General features: G+C 36.0%; 4 protein-coding genes across 6 annotated transcripts in view; 1 reads left to right on the forward strand and 3 right to left on the reverse strand.

The window, feature by feature from the left end:
• Positions 1 to 3,746: 3,746 nt before the first annotated feature.
• On the reverse strand, positions 3,747 to 6,369 carry LOC102588285 (pentatricopeptide repeat-containing protein At3g26782, mitochondrial). 3 transcript variants are annotated; one of them, XR_366579.2, is made up of 3 exons: positions 5,440 to 6,369; positions 4,069 to 5,334; positions 3,747 to 3,941 (listed from the first exon to the last, which is right to left on the reverse strand). XR_366579.2 is itself a non-coding variant. In XM_006338671.2 (3 exons), exons 1-3 carry the CDS (start codon positions 6,331 to 6,333, stop codon positions 4,291 to 4,293), a joined length of 1,860 nt encoding a protein of 619 aa, XP_006338733.1. In that variant the 5' UTR covers positions 6,334 to 6,369; the 3' UTR covers positions 3,747 to 4,290. The 3 variants fall into 3 exon arrangements, 2 of the variants coding, with proteins under 2 accessions (XP_006338733.1, XP_006338732.1); XM_006338671.2 differs by having other exon boundaries at positions 3,747 to 5,334; positions 5,440 to 5,597; positions 5,676 to 6,369; XM_006338670.2 differs by having other exon boundaries at positions 3,747 to 5,334.
• A 51-nt stretch (positions 6,370 to 6,420) lies between these two features.
• LOC102587962 (uncharacterized) lies at positions 6,421 to 9,278 on the reverse strand. Its single transcript, XM_006338669.2, has 2 exons — positions 8,498 to 9,278; positions 6,421 to 7,364 (listed from the first exon to the last, which is right to left on the reverse strand). Exons 1-2 carry the CDS (start codon positions 9,044 to 9,046, stop codon positions 6,648 to 6,650), a joined length of 1,266 nt encoding a protein of 421 aa, XP_006338731.1. The 5' UTR covers positions 9,047 to 9,278; the 3' UTR covers positions 6,421 to 6,647.
• Positions 9,279 to 10,311: 1,033 nt separating this feature from the next.
• LOC102588941 (rRNA-processing protein CGR1) lies at positions 10,312 to 11,188 on the forward strand. Its single transcript, XM_006338672.2, has one exon. It carries the CDS (start codon positions 10,383 to 10,385, stop codon positions 10,962 to 10,964), a length of 582 nt encoding a protein of 193 aa, XP_006338734.1. The 5' UTR covers positions 10,312 to 10,382; the 3' UTR covers positions 10,965 to 11,188.
• A 273-nt stretch (positions 11,189 to 11,461) lies between these two features.
• LOC102589265 (uncharacterized) overlaps positions 11,462 to 17,430 on the reverse strand; it is a 12,879-nt gene continuing 6,910 nt past the window's right edge. The window contains 4 exon segments of the mRNA NM_001288066.1: positions 11,462 to 12,200; positions 12,290 to 12,371; positions 12,641 to 12,789; positions 16,475 to 16,533. Coding sequence (NP_001274995.1) covers positions 11,808 to 12,200; positions 12,290 to 12,371; positions 12,641 to 12,789; positions 16,475 to 16,533 — 683 coding nt within the window. The 3' untranslated portion in view covers positions 11,462 to 11,807.

Genomic DNA, 17,430 nt, shown 5'->3' on the forward strand with positions numbered 1-17,430 from the left:
ATTCTTAATTTTCTCTTCTAATTCAACTTTAATACTTTGTAATACACTTTTAATGCAAATTTAATTCATTTTGCAGTTTATTGATTGATTTGTTACTATTGAATTACTAATTTAATTCATTATTGATACAAGTTTAATTCACTTTATAGATCAATGTCTGGTCTTCATTAGTTACGTCTTTTATTCATGTTTAATTCTCTCTTCTAATTCAACTTTAATATTTGTGTAATACACTTTTAATACAAGTTTAATTCATTTTGCAGTTTATTGGTTGATTTGTTACGATTGGATTACATGTTTAATTCATTATTGATACAAATTTTATTTAGTCTACTGATCATAAAATGTTCTTTCGTTTGCTACATTTTGTATTCATGTTTAATTCTCTTTTAATTCAACTTTAATATGTGTAATACATATTTAATTCAAGTTTAATTCATTTTGCAGTTTATTATGTTTCTTTATTTGTTACAAAGATGACATCATATCTTTAAATCTAATTTTCTCATGCGAATTCACCTTTAGATATGAGGAAGTATGGGGCACAAATATGACATCATATCTTCATTTATTCAAACTTTCATATCTTCATATATTCAAATATTCATATCTTCAAATCTTCATCAGGTATGAATACGATTATTTATATAACCTTCATTAGAATGAAAATAGTCGACAACGCCAAAGCAACAAATAAAAAACTAATCGACTTCTTCTATAAACTAAGCAGCCCCAATTCTTCGAATTCTGAAAATTTCCCTAACTTTTCTATAGATCTTTTGCCTTTGATAAAAGCCTAACTTTTTTTATTAATATTGAAAAATCATAGATAGAGGAGGTACAGGGAGAAAAAGAAAGAAAGAAAAGCATAGAGAGAGAGGGGGTGCAGAGAGGCTGCAGGGCCAGGGAGGAAAAGAAAAAAATAGCGAGAGATAGAAAAAAAAACGGAGAAAGAGCGCAACAGAAAATAATAGATCTAATAAAATAAGTATACATAATATTATTATATATTGCTATAAATGGTAATAATTAAAAAATATGTTTAAAAATAGTAATTATTAATTAAAAAGGACTTATTCAAGTAATTAATCCATTCTATAACATCTAGAAAATGAGAAGATTTTCAAATCAAATTTACAAAACAATGGTGTTGTTTTAATAACACTAGCAAAAAGTCTACTGTAATTAGCATGTATCTCGCATACCAGATACGTGAGTGAAATAAGAGAGTGACAACAAAGATTGGAGGGAGGCGAGGGCGCGAGATTTGTCTATGCATCTTAGATACATGTAAATCTTCTTGGATAGAGTGTATCTAGAATAGATTAACCTAATTTTGAGTCCATATATTTCGAGATACATGTACCCGGACGTACCAAAATCTGGTAAGATTCATAATATTACAACATTGTGGGTATTTAAGTAATTAGATTATATACTAGTGAGTTATTGTAAGTTATCCTTAAATAAAAAGTTTTGGCCCATGCGCCAACCCCGGCCCGGCCCCGATCAAGCCTCAAGGGCCAAGGGCTTATATGGGTCGAGCTTATAAGCCCTACTTTTAAATGGGCTTGAAAAATCATATCTCAACCCTACCCCAAAAACGAGTTGGGTTGGGCCGGCCCCATGGGCTAGGCCCACTTTGACGGCTCTAATACTAGTTAATCTAATGATAAACGATTTTTCATTCTTTACTTACTTAACTATATAGCCACTATAACAAATTTTAAAAAGTGTTAAAATTTAAATTTTCATAAATTGTATATACTGTAAAATAATACTTCATATTTTATGAGAAGTTCTTGCTTTATCCTATAGAGTCGTATTTGAACAAAGATAATACTCCAAAGATAGTCTTTCGATGTAAATGAGGTTGACTCAGATTTCATAGGGAAGTGACACTGACATTGCAAACAATTAAACTAGTACTCTATATGGTGAATAATTTAAGAAGTTTTTTATTTTTTATGAATCGATATATAATTCATACATTTCATATTGCTATGATTTAAGTAATTGAAATAAAAATAAGGTAAAGGAGAACAGCATAGAGAAGCAGACAAGTATGGGCATAACGGTAAACGCAAGTTGGCCTTAAACGGAGGACCTTACCAGTATATTCTTTAGGGGTGTTGTATCGAATATCGATTCAAGCAATTGGAACACTCACCCAACAATTTTGTAGAAAACGTTTACGCACAAGTTTTTTTTTTTTTGAATATAGGCATACGTTAGAATAATAAATGTTCTATTCAATAAGAATATTTCGTACCAAATTGAGAAAAATGATTGGCATTTCACGTTACTTGCTTAAAATCAACATGTACCTTCTCTATTTGGATGGTTATTATTATTATTATTTTAATAAATATAATGTTTGGATAAATTATATTATTTTTTATCATTATATAAAGTCATATCTCAAAAAATTGAAGAATAAATCTTAAAGAAAAATAAGATACAAGATAAAGCTACAATAATAATTTTAAAAAAAAAGGTAAGTAAGATTATTAATTAATAGGCAAGACAAAATGAAAAATCATATATATTATATTATTTTAAGTTGGAAGATCTTAACTTCAAAGTTGGATTACGATTTTACCCCTTTACTAAATTTAAATATTATTAAAAAACTAATTAATAAAATATTAAATAATAATTTTATGGTATTAATCCAATATATTTCTAGATAGAATTAATTCACAAAATATTTAATTTGTTTTCATTCTAAAATGGAGTTTGGTAGATGAAAGTGTTTCGTAACAATAAAAGGCAGTAAATTATATCCTTTAAAAACTGAAATATTCTTTAACAATAAAGGACAAAAATGTCCTTTGAATTACCATACATCTTAATATGGTACACATATTTAGATTTTAGTCAGAAACTTTACATATCCCAACTTTAACCAATCTAATTCTCATAGATGTTATGTACATATATCATCAATTTTTAAATGACTTTTATAATTCTTGACTGTTATACATACCAAAAAATTATTTTCAAAATTATATATTAATGTATACACTTAGTTATTCCAATGTATAATTGTTGATGGATGATTATTGGTGTATGTAATTACATTGCTCATCACAGTCACTTTATGTTAATGCATACATTTAGTTATTCTAATGTATAATTGTTGAGGGATGATTGCTGATGAATGTAATTGCTCATCACATATGCAATTAAAAAGCGGTAAATCTATTTATGCTTTTGTTAGTTATTGGGAAGTTCCTCCATTCATTAGCTATTTTATTGTTTTTAGTCTACTCTATTTCATCTTATTTTCGAATATTTGTAGGATGAATATAATGTACATCAGAAGTTGTATAATTTATTGTGATGCTATAATAATGTAATGGATATTGATAAGTTTTTATATATTCTCTTCAAACATTAGGTGAGATCTTCACAACTAATAACTCATGTGAAATTTACAATTTCTTAAAACTATTTGATATGATTGTCAGATTGTCCATTTGATGTTAAGCTTTAATTTGGTGTTACATTCTTCTCTTTTGATTAATTAATTTTTTGAATAACTATTTATACATATTGTAAATGTATTTAAATCATTAACAAATATTTATACTAAGTAGCGTGCAATACATGTATATTTTCTATTCTGAAGTTCAATTTTTAAAAAATATATAGAAATCTTGTAGTAATTATGAGGGACAAATGTACAAGGCGTTCTCAAAAACTAGTAAAAGAAAATAAGGCAGTAATGTGATCACACCAAATCAATCAACAATTTGTTCTTAACTAACATGATTTCACCTATGATACAATCAAATTAAGTAACAATCAAAACAAATTATATTTAAACTAACAATACACTACAAAATAGATAGATAACAAGCCGGTAAACAACGAGCTAAAATACTCAAAACGATCACCAAATTGATGCTCATGTCAGGTATTGCTACCATTCAACCCTGCAATGCCCAAATGACACAATACTCGTCTCAACCAAACAAACAAGATTCACTGCAGACTGCAGTGGATAAAAGGGCAGGCCATTTTTAATCACAGAAGAGAAGAAAAATTCCAAATTCTACTTACTGATCCGCTTTCTCTCTTTTGCTCTTGCTTGACACATCACCACAACCGGGGAATATTGTTTGGTACCAATATCCTTTATAAGACCAGCATAAACATAGACTAGTTTGAGATTGAAGAAAATCATATTCCATGCAAATCTCTATCAAATTATGCACCACCATGCTCATCATATGACAACTCATGTAAGTCGATTAGTAGGTGAAGACCACAATTTTCGCTCAATCACCAATAGTCCCCACATGAGCATGAGCCATCCTTGAAATGGTGAAATCTCTTTGCATCTCTGACTACAATTTCCCTATTAACAATCTTGGAGATTAGCTTAATTGTTGTATGACAGTCTCCGCATATCCTTAGATTCTTAATCACTTGAATGGTACTACCAGGGACAGAATTCATGACCCCAAAAGCAACAGCAAGCTTCTCACTATGAACTCGCAATGTCAGTCCTTTCTCTTCATCATCAACATCATGAAGATCAGATGTCATGTTGGGTACATACCCAGCCATCTGCAGCTTTACAGATAACTCTTCCAAATAAGCATAAACCTTCTCATGTTGCAGGTGTTCTCTATCACCAACCAGAAATACATGAACCCTGCCTTTGAGTTCAAGCAGGCTGAACCCAGGAGGTTTACTTAATCCACGATTTTTCATAAGTATCCTCATCTTCTCTACATCTTCCCACCTTCCAGCATCGGCATATATGTTTGAGAGTAAAACATAATACCCAGAGTTTGTTGGGTCTAACTCAAACAAGTTACTAGCAGAAATCTCCCCAAGCTCGACATTCTTGTGCATCCTGCATGCAGCTAGAAGAGAACCCCAAATGACAAAGTCAGGCGTCACCTTCATTTCTTTTAGCAAATTATATGCCTTGGTAAGGAAACCAGCACGTCCAAGAAGATCAACCATACAAGCATAATGCTCCACTCCTGGTTGTATGCAAAATCTAGGTTCCATAACCTTAAACCAATACCATCCTTCATCCAGCAACCCAGCGTGGCTACAAGCTGCTAGGACAGAGACAAAAGTAATGTAGTTTGGTTTTACCCCAGCTGAGTTCATCTCGTAAAATACTTGAAGGGCTTCCTTAGCTCTCCCGTGCATTCCATAACCTGCAATCAAGGCAGACCATGATTTCACATTCTTTTCCTTCATTCTATTGAAGGCATTCCTTGCCATCCTTAATCTCCCACATTTGCAGTACATGTCAATCATGGATGTACTCACATATACGTTATCCTCTAGGTTCATCTTTATAACCTAAAGAGACCAAAGTCAATTATACAACTGGAAACATCAATACAGTTGAAAATAGGGAGTCAGAAAGAATGCAGCATTTGTGAAAGTGATTAGTCCTTGAAGTACCTGATCATGTATGCACTTGCCAGCCTGAAGAGCTCCTGAATGAGCACAAGCCAACAGCAAAGCTGACAAGGTGACAGCATTGTAGTCAACCTCTCTATCCCATGCCAGGGAACGAAAAATTTCCATTGCCTGAGCTGAAAGTCCGTGCTGGGCATAAACTGCAATCATAGAATTCCATGAAATGATGTCCTTGTCAGGCATAATGTCGAACATCTTCCGAGACAAATCAACCTCACCACATTTAGCGTAGGCATCAATGAATGTATTACCAACTCCCACGTCTTCATTGAATCCCCTTTTGGTGACAAAGCCATGGAGCCCTTGGGTAAGGGTCTTCCGTGAAAGACGAGAACAAGCGGAGAGCACGGAAACCATGGCAACTGAGTCAAGAAAAACTACTTCTCCTGCCTGAGCTGCCAATAGCTCTTTGAAAAGCAAGATTGCTTCATGAGGGAGGTCATTTTGGACGTAGCCAGTTATCATGGAGGTCCATGAAACAACATTCTTTTGAGGAATTTGATCAAACAGCTTTCTTGCATCAGCAAGTTGGCCACATTTGGAGTACATATCAATGAGGGCGGAGGATACAAAAAGGTCGGTGTCATAACCAAAGATGAGAGCTTGTTGGTGGGTCTGCTTACCGGAAGTAAGATCGGAAAGGGAGGAACAGGATTTGACGGCGCAGGGGAAGGTAGAACGGTTAGGTTTGAGAGAGAGCTTTCGCATGGAAGAGAAAGCTCGAAGGGCTTCGACGGCGTCACCGCTCCGAGCCAAGTCGGCAATGATAGAGTTCCACGAGAACACATCAGATTTGTCTAAGTATCTATTGAAGAAGGTGGCGACGTTGGGATTTGTAGAGAAGTAGGAGAGTGAACCCAAATTAGTCTTCTTCATTCATTCACGGGCACGCCCAGATTTTAGTGATATCTCTCCCAACCTTTAAAAAGCCATTACTAGTAAGTAAATAGGAAAAGAAAGCGCGTAATAATAAATCCACAACACAAGTGCCCTACAATATCAAAAATTTAAAATTCTACAAACTGAAATAATAATCCACAGCCGTGGTTCTCCAATTCAGTATCAGCATGCAATTGTACAAGTAGGAAAAGAAATTGAGAATGTATAACCCCCGAGATCTGAATCTAATTGTAGAATACACAATTCTTGAAAATTTCTCAGTGATCTCAGCTATTGAATGGAATAATTTACTAGAAAAGCCTAAGATGTGCAGTATCATTCATTCTCTTGATCTGCCATCCCATTTTCCAGGAATGTTGTAGCACTGTCACTGAAGAATCATCTATGCATATCTTACTTGACATCATTGAACTGCAGCCAAGAAGGCCAGTAAGAAGACACTTTATTGGGATTGAATGCGTGAAAATACCAATGCATTGAGAAACATTAGTACTGATTTGCACATTTAAATCTCGGATGGAGTTAGGATTAATGGGTTCTCGTGGTGACATCTCGTCATCAGCCTCATGATCCCCAGTAGTTGTCACGATCTGAAGCCTACTCTTTCCAGACTTCTTCCTCGAAAGTCCTTGTCGATTCCTGTGGTGCAAATCCCAATGGGATGACGAGAAAGAGGGCGGCCCATCTCGGTCATGAACTGAATTGACAAGTGGATGAGAACCACGGTTTGAGAAGCCCTGGTTCTCACTCTGATCAGGTGGAGAGAAATCAGATCTGAATTTGTCAGGCAATGCCATAACAGTTCCATTTAGGAATTGTACCATCCGAAATTCCACCTGCCTCAGTGACTCTCCAGATGGTGCTGAAAAATCAGGCTGGAACTTTTCCATTAGGCTAGTTGTTTCAGGTGTAAAAATATCCGAGCGGTGGCATCCCTCCCAATGCCCCTGACTCATTTCCAGTAGAGCATCAGAGGATTGTATCCGTTCCTCTGAAAAGTTTATTTCCTGCACAGTCAACAGAGATCCATTCATTAGCAAATTCGTAAGTCCTTAACACAACATGCAAATAACATGTTACTCTAAATCTCTTCAACGTTGTCAATCCAGTTGTTCTACTTACAGTCAAAATCCCCGTACAGAATATCATAGAATGCATCACTAAGAATGGGAAAGTCTTTAAGACATAACTAGAGACGAGAGGAAGCAAGCTCTTATTGCTCGAAGTTGTTCCTTGTATAATTCGGGGATGTGATGTTAAACTGTGACTTGGCTGCTCTGAAAGGCAGTAACAGAGTGTTTGAATTTGCTAGTGGTCAAGACAGCAAGAATGTTATTGACACATCAAATATCCTGGGAAGCCAATTATGCCTTGCTAAAATGCAGAATATACAACTTTTCTTAGCAGTACTAATCTTGCTGAAAACATTACATTATAGACAAAGAAAGTACTAATATTGCTGTCTCTTTCATTGATACATTATTAAGACTGATATTTTGCAAGCACCGTGTGGAAATGTAATAGAGCATGATCATATGGTATACTCTTACCTATCCCAGAAGGATTCGATTAGTTTCCCTTTCCTGATCTAAATGATATCTGATTTCCTCGACTATGAAACTTATTATTTATACTACAGGAATTGGACCAACTTTTATCCCAAAAGTACTTCAAAAGTTGGTCTAATTGTTAATCCTAGAACATCTGAAAACAAAAGTCACCTTTAAGATTTTGTTTTGGACCCAACTTTATTTGAACTAACTAGGAGTATAACATAAATTCCAATTGCAATGTCTGTCATAGGGTGCTAGACAACCAAAGACTACAAACTTGCAAAACCAAAACTACTCTGACAGCCATATAAATCCTGAACCTATAGCAGCTAAGAAATCCAATGGTTTCTTTCAGGGCAAAAATGCAGAAGTCACTATACACAATCACCAGAGAAGTATAAAACGGAAACCTCACTAGTACCAGAGGAAACATGCAGCTGCCTAAAAATGAAGAATTCTCCCCCTGCAAAGCTGATACTCGGAGTCCTCCATAAATGTCATTGTATCCCTGAAGGATCCGAGGGACACCCATCGACAAAGATAGATGTGGGAAGCAAATGGATTTGATTTTGAGCTTAATAGTATACCTGACAAACAGAGAGGGCAGTAGCTCGTGCTCGATCCAAGGGAGATGTATAGACAGAATTGAAACGAATCCCTTGAGACTTTAGAAAAACAGCCAAAGCTCTTGCTTGGCGCTTGCCATTAGGTGTAAGTGCAGCCTCTGGGGATCGGCCGGCAATCAAATCAGGTCTTAAATTCATATGACATTCGCCATTACTAATTAAATATAGGTCAGTGAGGGTCCTATCGTCATCGACAGAATCAGAGGAGAATGTTCGGTGGAAATGAGGAATTGAGGGTGGTGGAGCGAGAACATTATAAGGGTCCCAGACCTTGATAGAAGGTCCCAAACGCGGGGTGCCGAAAGAGGATAGTTGAGGGGATAAAGGGGATGCGGAGGCGTGGCAAGGTAACATCTCAGGCTCTTGTTCGAGAACCTTTTTGAGCAGAGAGTCGTCACCAACTAATCGGTGTCTCTCATCTGGGGTATCGTTTTCGTGCTCCGCATCTTCTTCTTCATCCTGTTCGTCTTCTTCATCAGAGGGTAGTTCTACGGACTGAGAAGCGCCCATTGTACAATCTGGATCGTTCGGATCTACGGTTAATATGTATGCGGATTGGGGGTTTAAATAAAAAGCTTCAAGCTTTGGGGAAGTAGGAAGTAATGTTGTTCAGGAACAGGAAGAGAGAGAGAGAGAGAGAGATCTGAGGACCTTTTTTTTTACAAAGAAGAATAGAATAGAGTCCCACTCTCATCCCATGGGTAAATGCGCAACCATCGGCTCCCTTATCATTATTATACTAGGGAATTACTACTAGCCACTTCTCTCCACATCACATCCCTCTTATTATGGACATTTACCTTCACACTCCTTTTCTACTCTCGTCCTTTTCTATTTCTATTAAAAGCTATAATGTCCACAAACTTTACTCTTATTTTTAATATCGAAAAGGGTTAAAATTATCCTTGAACTATTCAAAATAGCTCATATATACTTTTTAACCATGTTTGGGATCAAAACTATCCTTGCCGTCTATATTTTGAACTACAAATACTCTTAAAACGTTATCTTTATCATATGTACTGACATGACAGTTCACCTAGGCAGTCTAACATGACAAAAATCCCTTCCTCTCAATTATCACGATCAAAAGTCAAGGTAAAAAATCATTGAAATAATATACTATTAACAATGAGTTGTACACTATTAACCATATATTTACATATATTATTTACTATAGAGTAATTATTTATTTAATTTTAATAAAGATTTAAAGTTTAAATATATCATGTATTAGTCTAAGCGTGCTTTACTTATATAGTACTAAATATTGTAATGTATAAAGTTTAGTTTATACATAAAAGCTTGAACTAATACAATTAGTTCTTATAAATATAAAGTTTATGTTCATATAATATGAAAATTGAACAAAGTAATCAATATAATTATAACATAAAATTAAATATAATATATCTTGATCCACCATCATTCATTTTTTCTTGGTTCTAGTCTTGACTAGATTGTGCAATAACCTTAGATCGAGGCTCCTAATAGTTGTAGTAAAACATAACAAATCATGCAAAGATATATCCAAATACTTGTAGAAAACAAAAAAGACTTCACCTATATTGCGATTTTGAAAAGTTTTGAAATGCTGATTACTTAATTTAGCGGTTCAGAAAGTGGCTATTTTGTCAATGGCTTCCCATTCTAGTCCATCCAATTTTATTTTGCATTAAAGATTAGCTAAATGCGTGGCTATATTTTAAATACCCGAAACAAAGAGTCGGTTAGATTTGGCCCGGCCCAAAAAGGTGAAATGCTGGAAAAAAAAGAAGAGGAAAAGTATTAGGGTTTGCGTTGCGTGATATAAATAAGACCGAGAGGAAGCAGTGGGAAAGTAACAATGGCGTGTACTGTGGATTTTCGGTGCCTGGACGAAGGATTCGGAGGAAAAACGTACAAACGAAAGAGAGCAGAGAAAGAGCAAGGTAATGGTATAGAAGATGGAGAAGCGGCGGCCATGGAAGTGGAGGAGATTCCAAGGAAGAGACAGGCGGTTCCATCCGAGGAGGATCCAAACAAACCTGTACTGGGAAGGCCGACATACGACGGGGTGATTGCAGGGAGGGTATCGGGAAGGAATTGGAAACAGCCGCGTAAACACAGATCATCGGCAGCGAAGGTGAGCGTGAAGGGGAAGTCATTGGAGCAGAGGATGAAAGAGAAGGAGATAAAGAAGGCGTATAAGGAGAGAATCAATGAGCTCAAGGAAGAGATAAGACAGAACAAGGTGGAGAAGCGGAAGCAGAGGGAGGAAAGAGAGAAAAAGAAGCAGGAAAACATTCTCAAGTCTGGCACCAAGGTTCAGAAGATCACCAATCCAAAAACCCTCAAAAAGATTGCCAAATCTAAGCAGAGGAAGCTTCTCAAGGTTGTTTCTGACGATCTTCTTAACCGTGGAAACAACAACAAGTCTACCTCATAGATGTATTCTTTTTCATACTTGCTTATTATGTTTCTGGAATTTTGCTTGTTCCATCCATTATGCTGCATACTATGCATTTTATTTTATTATTAGTTAGTATTAGAAAAGGGAACATGCTCCGTCTTCCTTGCATTGCATTTAGGGATGGCAGGCGGAGCGGGTTATAGTATTTGTTCCTAACTGTAGTTTTGAATTCTGATTACAAAAAAAATGTTCTTGTTATACTTTGCAGTACCCATTCATGAAATTGTTATTCTATTAAAATTGACATAAATCACTTTTTTCATCAATGAAAAATAAAAATGGTTTTCTCACTACATAAAATGTATAGTTACAAGCAAAAGAAGAGCGGGGTAAAAACAATAAATTGTGCTATGCAGGACAGTCTTTGCGGTGTTTGCCCTTGCACTATTTGCCCATCCCTTTTGATTATACTGGATATGACAGTTTAAAATCACAAATTCACACTGAGAAGAATAAAAGCAACAGAGGTATACTAGCTGTGAAAAGTTCTATAACAAAATCAGGCAAATATGGAGCATGAGATTTCTTCACTTGCAAAATTACTGAATTTAAGAAAAGTCAAGGACATCTCAAGAATATTGGTCCCTTCTTTCCTCATTCCTCCAGTAATTCTGATCATCAAGTATATGCAACTTTCAGACAATTTTGCAGTGCACTTCCAAAGAAGATCTGAGTTCACTGTGGTGGCTGTCACTAGCTTACACTCCAAGAGGAAGCTGCTTGATGTGTTTAACACAAATCACTTGGTTCCCTTGTATTTGTGCATGTAAAATATTAATTAGGTTCAACTCAAATGGATCCATATATCAAGCCATTGTTTCATGCCTCCGATTTCAGGGGGTGTTTCACGCAGACTAGATCATCCAGCTTATTCCCATCCATCTTGTACAAAGACACACCTTCCATCTGCATATAGTGCTTCCGTGCTTCCTTCCTCAAGCTCTCAAAAGGCATGATTTCCCATCGATTGTAATTTGAATCCTTCCTGGTATCTGTCATATCTGTGGAACCAGATACAGGCCCAGTGCCATAGGGACCTGATTTGCCCCATACTTTACAGTTCACAAATTGTCCCAATCCTCCCTCTTCCCCAGCTTGCTTCTTTTTCAAATGCAATGCAGCTCTGTGAGCGTTGCTTATCATTTCTTGACTAGGCACATCAGACCAGTCTTGCTTTCTCTTTGCTCGCATAGGAGAATGGATTCGTATGACCTAAAATATGATTTCTTAGCGAGAGCATCAAACAAAAAAATGAACAAATTGAAAAATGACCTTTAACTGCATTAATCCAGTGTCCTTACTCCAAGGCATTCTAAGAGTTGATAATAAGCCCTTCCTTGGAGTGGGTTGTGCCCTTTCCTTGGTGTAGAAAAGTATCGAGTCCTATACAACAAAGTAACCCAATAACCACACAGAGATAATGTTTACTGGTTGTTAGATGTAAGAAATTGCATGCAAAAGTTAAGAAAAGGTAAAGTAGAAGATGGCATTCAAGTGGAAGTGTCAAATATTCCAGAAAGATGGTAATATTTCAACATTGGATAGAGCTGCAAATAGAAAACCTGATACCAAGTTTTTCAAATGTGCATTTATATTGTCGTCTAGTAAAAGCTGAAGTAACAATGGAGAAGACGAGCATAATAGAACATTACCATTCTGTGTAACCAGGATCAACAGTGAAACCATAAATGTCAACAATGTCGCACATGGAAAGTGCTAATTCAATTGATTTCATCCCAGTTCCTTTCGCACCTCTGCGTAATACGATTCCTTGGAACAGATAGACTGGATTCCGGATTTTCTGCGATAAATAATGGAGGAAAGTCATATTCTCTTCAAATGAATTTGATGTCACAAAGCATCAGATTCCCACCATCTTACAAAAAAATCATATTCTACCACGTCATGAAATAATAGTAGGGCTTCTTTTACAATCAAACATACATTTAAAATTCATTTCCAACATGTCATGAAATATTACAAGTGGCTTATGGCCCAAAGAGGGCAAAACAAGGCATTGCCACAACACGTTTGAAGATAAATAAACAAATCCCTTAGGCTTTAGCCAACACTTTGAATCAATTAGCAATGTAGCACTGCATCAGCACAAGACATTCTTCAATTAACATCATCTACCCATTATAGTGCAAAGCTACTCTGTTTTCTGAAGAAAACTACTTAATCATTCATCCTGCAATCATGTTCGACAATTTTCATTTCACCGACATCCCGTACACATCATCCACCCTTGTGACCTCACCTCTCCCCCACTATACCTCTGTTTCAGCTTTATTTTATCATTTATTTTTTGTTGCAATTCATGCATAGACGAAGACTCTCTTTATCATCGCACGCCAAATGCAACATCCTTTCTCCTTCTCGCGAACCACAGGAGTGCCTAGCACCCAAAGGAGCAAAGCTCATTTTCCTTTTAGGGTAAAGCGGCACATAAAAAAGTGTTGGCCGTCAAAGTTCAGTTCCTTCACAAACGAAGTTCAGAATCAACTTTTTTGGTTGGGGGGTGGTGGGTTCAAATCCATAGCCAAGAGCTTATGTTGGATTGTATGATTCTCACTCGGGATGACATTCCTTACAAAGACATCTATCACCCTTCCTAAGGAGTATGCAGTCTATTTGAGTCTTAGCCAACGTGCTCCAGAATGTCACCAAGTGTTCGTCCTTCAGGGAAACTCGAGTCAGCTACCTCCAATTAAAAAGCTTTTGCAAAATTCAAAAGTGAGGCTTCTTCTTCGTTTCTATCCCCAAAAGCAGAACCTTCATGCACATCATCATAGCCCTTTGGAGTTGTCTCGATGTGGCTACTAAAATCTCCTCCTATGAATAGCTTCTCAGTGTGTGGATACCTCTCACAACCTCATCTAAATCCTCCCAAAAACTCTTCTTAACCTCCTCATCCAAGTTTGCTTTTAGTGTGTATGCACTAATAATGTTCAAAGTAAGCCCTCCAACAACTAGTTTAATCGACATCATCCTAATGTCTACCACTTGCTCACTTAGATTTGTGTCTACTAGATTGTCTACTCTATTCCTGATCTTCGAGATTCCTAAGTACAACAATTTAAACCCATTCATATCTCGAGCCTTAGTTCCTACCCATTTGGTAATCTGGACACAAGTTATATTAATCTTCCTCTTCTTGAGAATCTTCACTAATTCTATTGACATCCTCATCAATGTCCCTATGTTCCAAGACCCTACTCTCAGCCTAGAAACTCTCTTAACCCAATTACCACCCCTGCCTTTCTCCCTTGCCTGAGGACATGACTCTAGTCTATCATCGTTCACTAGATTCATTAAAGCAAATGTAAACTAATCAGAGATATGCTAAAATATACACCAAATCAAGCAAGAATTAAGAGTTGGCCATGGTCAAATATGTGAGACGAACTCAGATTGGTGTTTTGAGTGTTCCAACATGTTCATAGTGTGTTTTAAGAGTGATTTGCATATTTGAGGCACTAGATTTTCTTAACCGAAGAAGGGTTGTGCATAAATCACCGAATTACTCAACTGAATTGAGAATTTCGATAATTCGGTAGGATTTTCAAGAGAAATTTAAGAATTATGATATTAGAGTTCGGTACGGTATGAAACATTAGTATCGATATATACCATATATTTGGAATTGTTTGTGCTTAATCTGATATTGACTTTCGATTGATTGGGTTTGGTATTGTTAAGTGTCATAGATGGTTGAATGTTCACAAATTCTCTTGATTATTGATTCCATTGAGCTTCATCATATTTTAGTGATCATTTGTTGAGTTGAAAGTTGTTTGTTTATTAATTTTGTTGGCTCCATTGCTAAGATTGGAAGATGATATTTGGATGAACTGACATGAAGGTCATGTCAGTATTACCGAATTATTGTACCAAAACTCACTGAACCAAAGTTTGATTTACCAGACCAGACTGAACTAAGAAGTTTGGTATTTGGTATCTACTTTCAATAACCGAATTACTGAATCCAAACTTTGGGAATCCTAAATGTTCACCTTACAACAAGGTGATGGGACGGTTGGTCTGGATAAACTCTTCCCTCCCTATAACACGCCTATGGGACTACACTGGGTTTGTTGTTGGTAACCAAAATTGTTTCATCATTTTCTTTTTTTGAAATCAGTAACTTTGTATCATATCAGGGATCAAAACAGTACTTGGGTAGTACTGAAACCATATTACAATAGAGCTCTAGTGTCTTCCCTCTCTAGCTATAATGGATCCAGAACATCTATGATAGACACATTATCATTATGAAATTTGATTACACCAAAAACATAGCAGTAAGATGAAGTTCAACTTGATCTTCTGCATATCATTCTCTAAGATCTCAAAACATCAGGAATTCTTGTCCTTCCAGATTGTCCACCAGATACAATTCTCCATCTACTCCTATCTTTTGCATGTGAACATGTTCCCTCCCTGCTGCTAAGAGCCTCTGTTATCTTGCCTGACAACGTCCATGCTATACCCTTAAGGTTTAGGATGATTCTCACCAACACTAATATTCAGAATCCTAAAGAATTCTCTATTTCACCACCTACAATGCTACAACTTAATTCCATCAGAGTTTCCTCAAACATGTTGTGTGTATTAAGGATACACAGCCATGGTCAAAAGATGCGAAGTAAGGTGATCGCCATAAAACTCAACATAAAAATTCATTCCATTTTAATTAGTACATACAAAGGGATAGAGAAAGCTAAGTTGCTGCGGGTGTCCAATACAAGTGCGGATCTAGAGGTCGGATCCTTCATGATCTAATTTTTAAGATTAGGGATATGGATACGGGTGCAGATTTGCCTAAAAATAATTAAAATATCTAAAAATAGAGTTATAAAACTTAAATTATGAGATATTATGTGGAGAACTTGAGGAGAATCTTGGAAGGAGATTAAAGGAAAAGGAATGACATAAGAATTTCTATATAAAAGGTATTCCATTTTCTTCAATTTCACCTTAGTTTTTGTATTGATTACAGAAATCATTAAAACTGCCCAGACTTTCCCTATCGACTTTGGTCGAAGTACCCAAAATTGGTTGACCGAATCGGACACGAATCCCACACCCACACCCATGTCGTGTCGACACAAGTGCGGCACCAAAATTGAAGAGTCCGAGCAACTTAGACAGCAAGAGTCCCATACTTCATAGAAAAGAAAGATCCAGCTGTTATGCATGGTTCCGTTCATATCAATTTGTGGGGGAGGGGGGAGTATTAATATTTTGAAAAAGTAGATATGCATTCATTTTTATAAGTAGAAATGTATCCTTAGCTTGTAATTCTTCAACAAATTCCTGAAACAATATCAACTAAAGTCCAACTCAGAACATTCACGGGTAGCACTTATTGAAGATGTAAGTTGAGAACAACTAAAACTAACAATAGCAACCTCAAAAAGAAAGATTTAATGGAGAAACAAACAAGTAAAAAGATACTACCACTCATCTGAATGATACATTACCTTTATCATTGCATTGAAGTCTCTATGGATGACACTTTTAATTATAAGCACCTCATCGTCTGAAAGTAAAGAAGGAATAGCAACAAATAATGAGAAGAAGCTTCATGAGTATTGCTTCCAATAATAACAAATCACAGCAAAGTCATTGCTAACAATAATAAAAAGAGCAGTAAAAAGTTCACTGCTAATTTTCAGATGCTCTTCACATTTTGTCAGAGACCTTTAGTCTGTCAAAGAGCTATCTGCTAAGAAATGCTAACAGACTTGACAAACCATTCCTACGACCTATGCTAAATAGAGAGGGGCACTGAAGTCAATTTTCTTAAACTTGATTAGAACTATCATCTTCCTCCTCTTTTGCTCAACATCTCTGGGTGTGTTTGGTTTGAAGGAAAATGTTTTCTTGGAAAACAAGTGGACTTCTAACTTATTTTCTCATGTTTGGTTGATGAGTAGAAAATATTTTTTAATGTTTGGTTGGTAATATTTTTCAGAAAATATCTTTTATTTTTGGCTTGAGACTAAAAAATACTCTTTAGGAAAATAATTTTTGATCCGAAAATCAACCTCGATGATTGATCTAGGATCCGACCTCGACACCCAAACTAGGACAAGACCCCGATGATCGTTCCAAAATCCGACCCTGAGATTTGACCTAGGAATTTTTTTCCAAAACCAATTTTTTTTAAAAAAATAAAAATTGACTTGGTCGTGGGTGGGGGCCTAAAATTTGAAATATTTTTCAAATTTTTTTTTTTAAAATTTCTTTTTGATTGGGGGGGGGGGGGTAGGGTGGCTTAAAAAATGATTTTTTTTTAAAATTTGAAATATTTCCCAAATTTTTTTTTTCTTAATTTTGTTTTTGAGGGGAATGGCCTGTGTGGGGGGTGGCGGTAGGGTAGGGAGTGGCATAAAAATGTTTTTTTTTTAATTTCAAATATTTTTCAAAAACATTT

This window comes from Solanum tuberosum, unplaced genomic scaffold (genome assembly GCF_000226075.1).
Source record: "Solanum tuberosum cultivar DM 1-3 516 R44 unplaced genomic scaffold, SolTub_3.0 scf00004, whole genome shotgun sequence".
Taxonomy (NCBI): Eukaryota; Viridiplantae; Streptophyta; class Magnoliopsida; order Solanales; family Solanaceae; genus Solanum; species Solanum tuberosum.

What these genes read in the sequence shown, in the direction of transcription:
- LOC102587962 (XM_006338669.2), bottom strand. Translation starts at nt 9,046, where the DNA reads ATGGGCGCTTCTCAGTCCGTAGAACTACCCTCTGATGAAGAAGACGAA. An exon ending in CTGCCCTCTCTGTTTGTCAG is followed by an intron (nt 7,365 to 8,497) that starts GTATACTATTAA and finishes TTGACTGTGCAG; the next exon opens with GAAATAAACTTTTCAGAGGA.
- LOC102588285 (XM_006338670.2), bottom strand. Translation starts at nt 6,333, where the DNA reads ATGAAGAAGACTAATTTGGGTTCACTCTCCTACTTCTCTACAAATCCC. An exon ending in GCAAGTGCATACATGATCAG is followed by an intron (nt 5,335 to 5,439) that starts GTACTTCAAGGA and finishes TGGTCTCTTTAG; the next exon opens with GTTATAAAGATGAACCTAGA.
- LOC102588941 (XM_006338672.2), top strand. Translation starts at nt 10,383, where the DNA reads ATGGCGTGTACTGTGGATTTTCGGTGCCTGGACGAAGGATTCGGAGGA.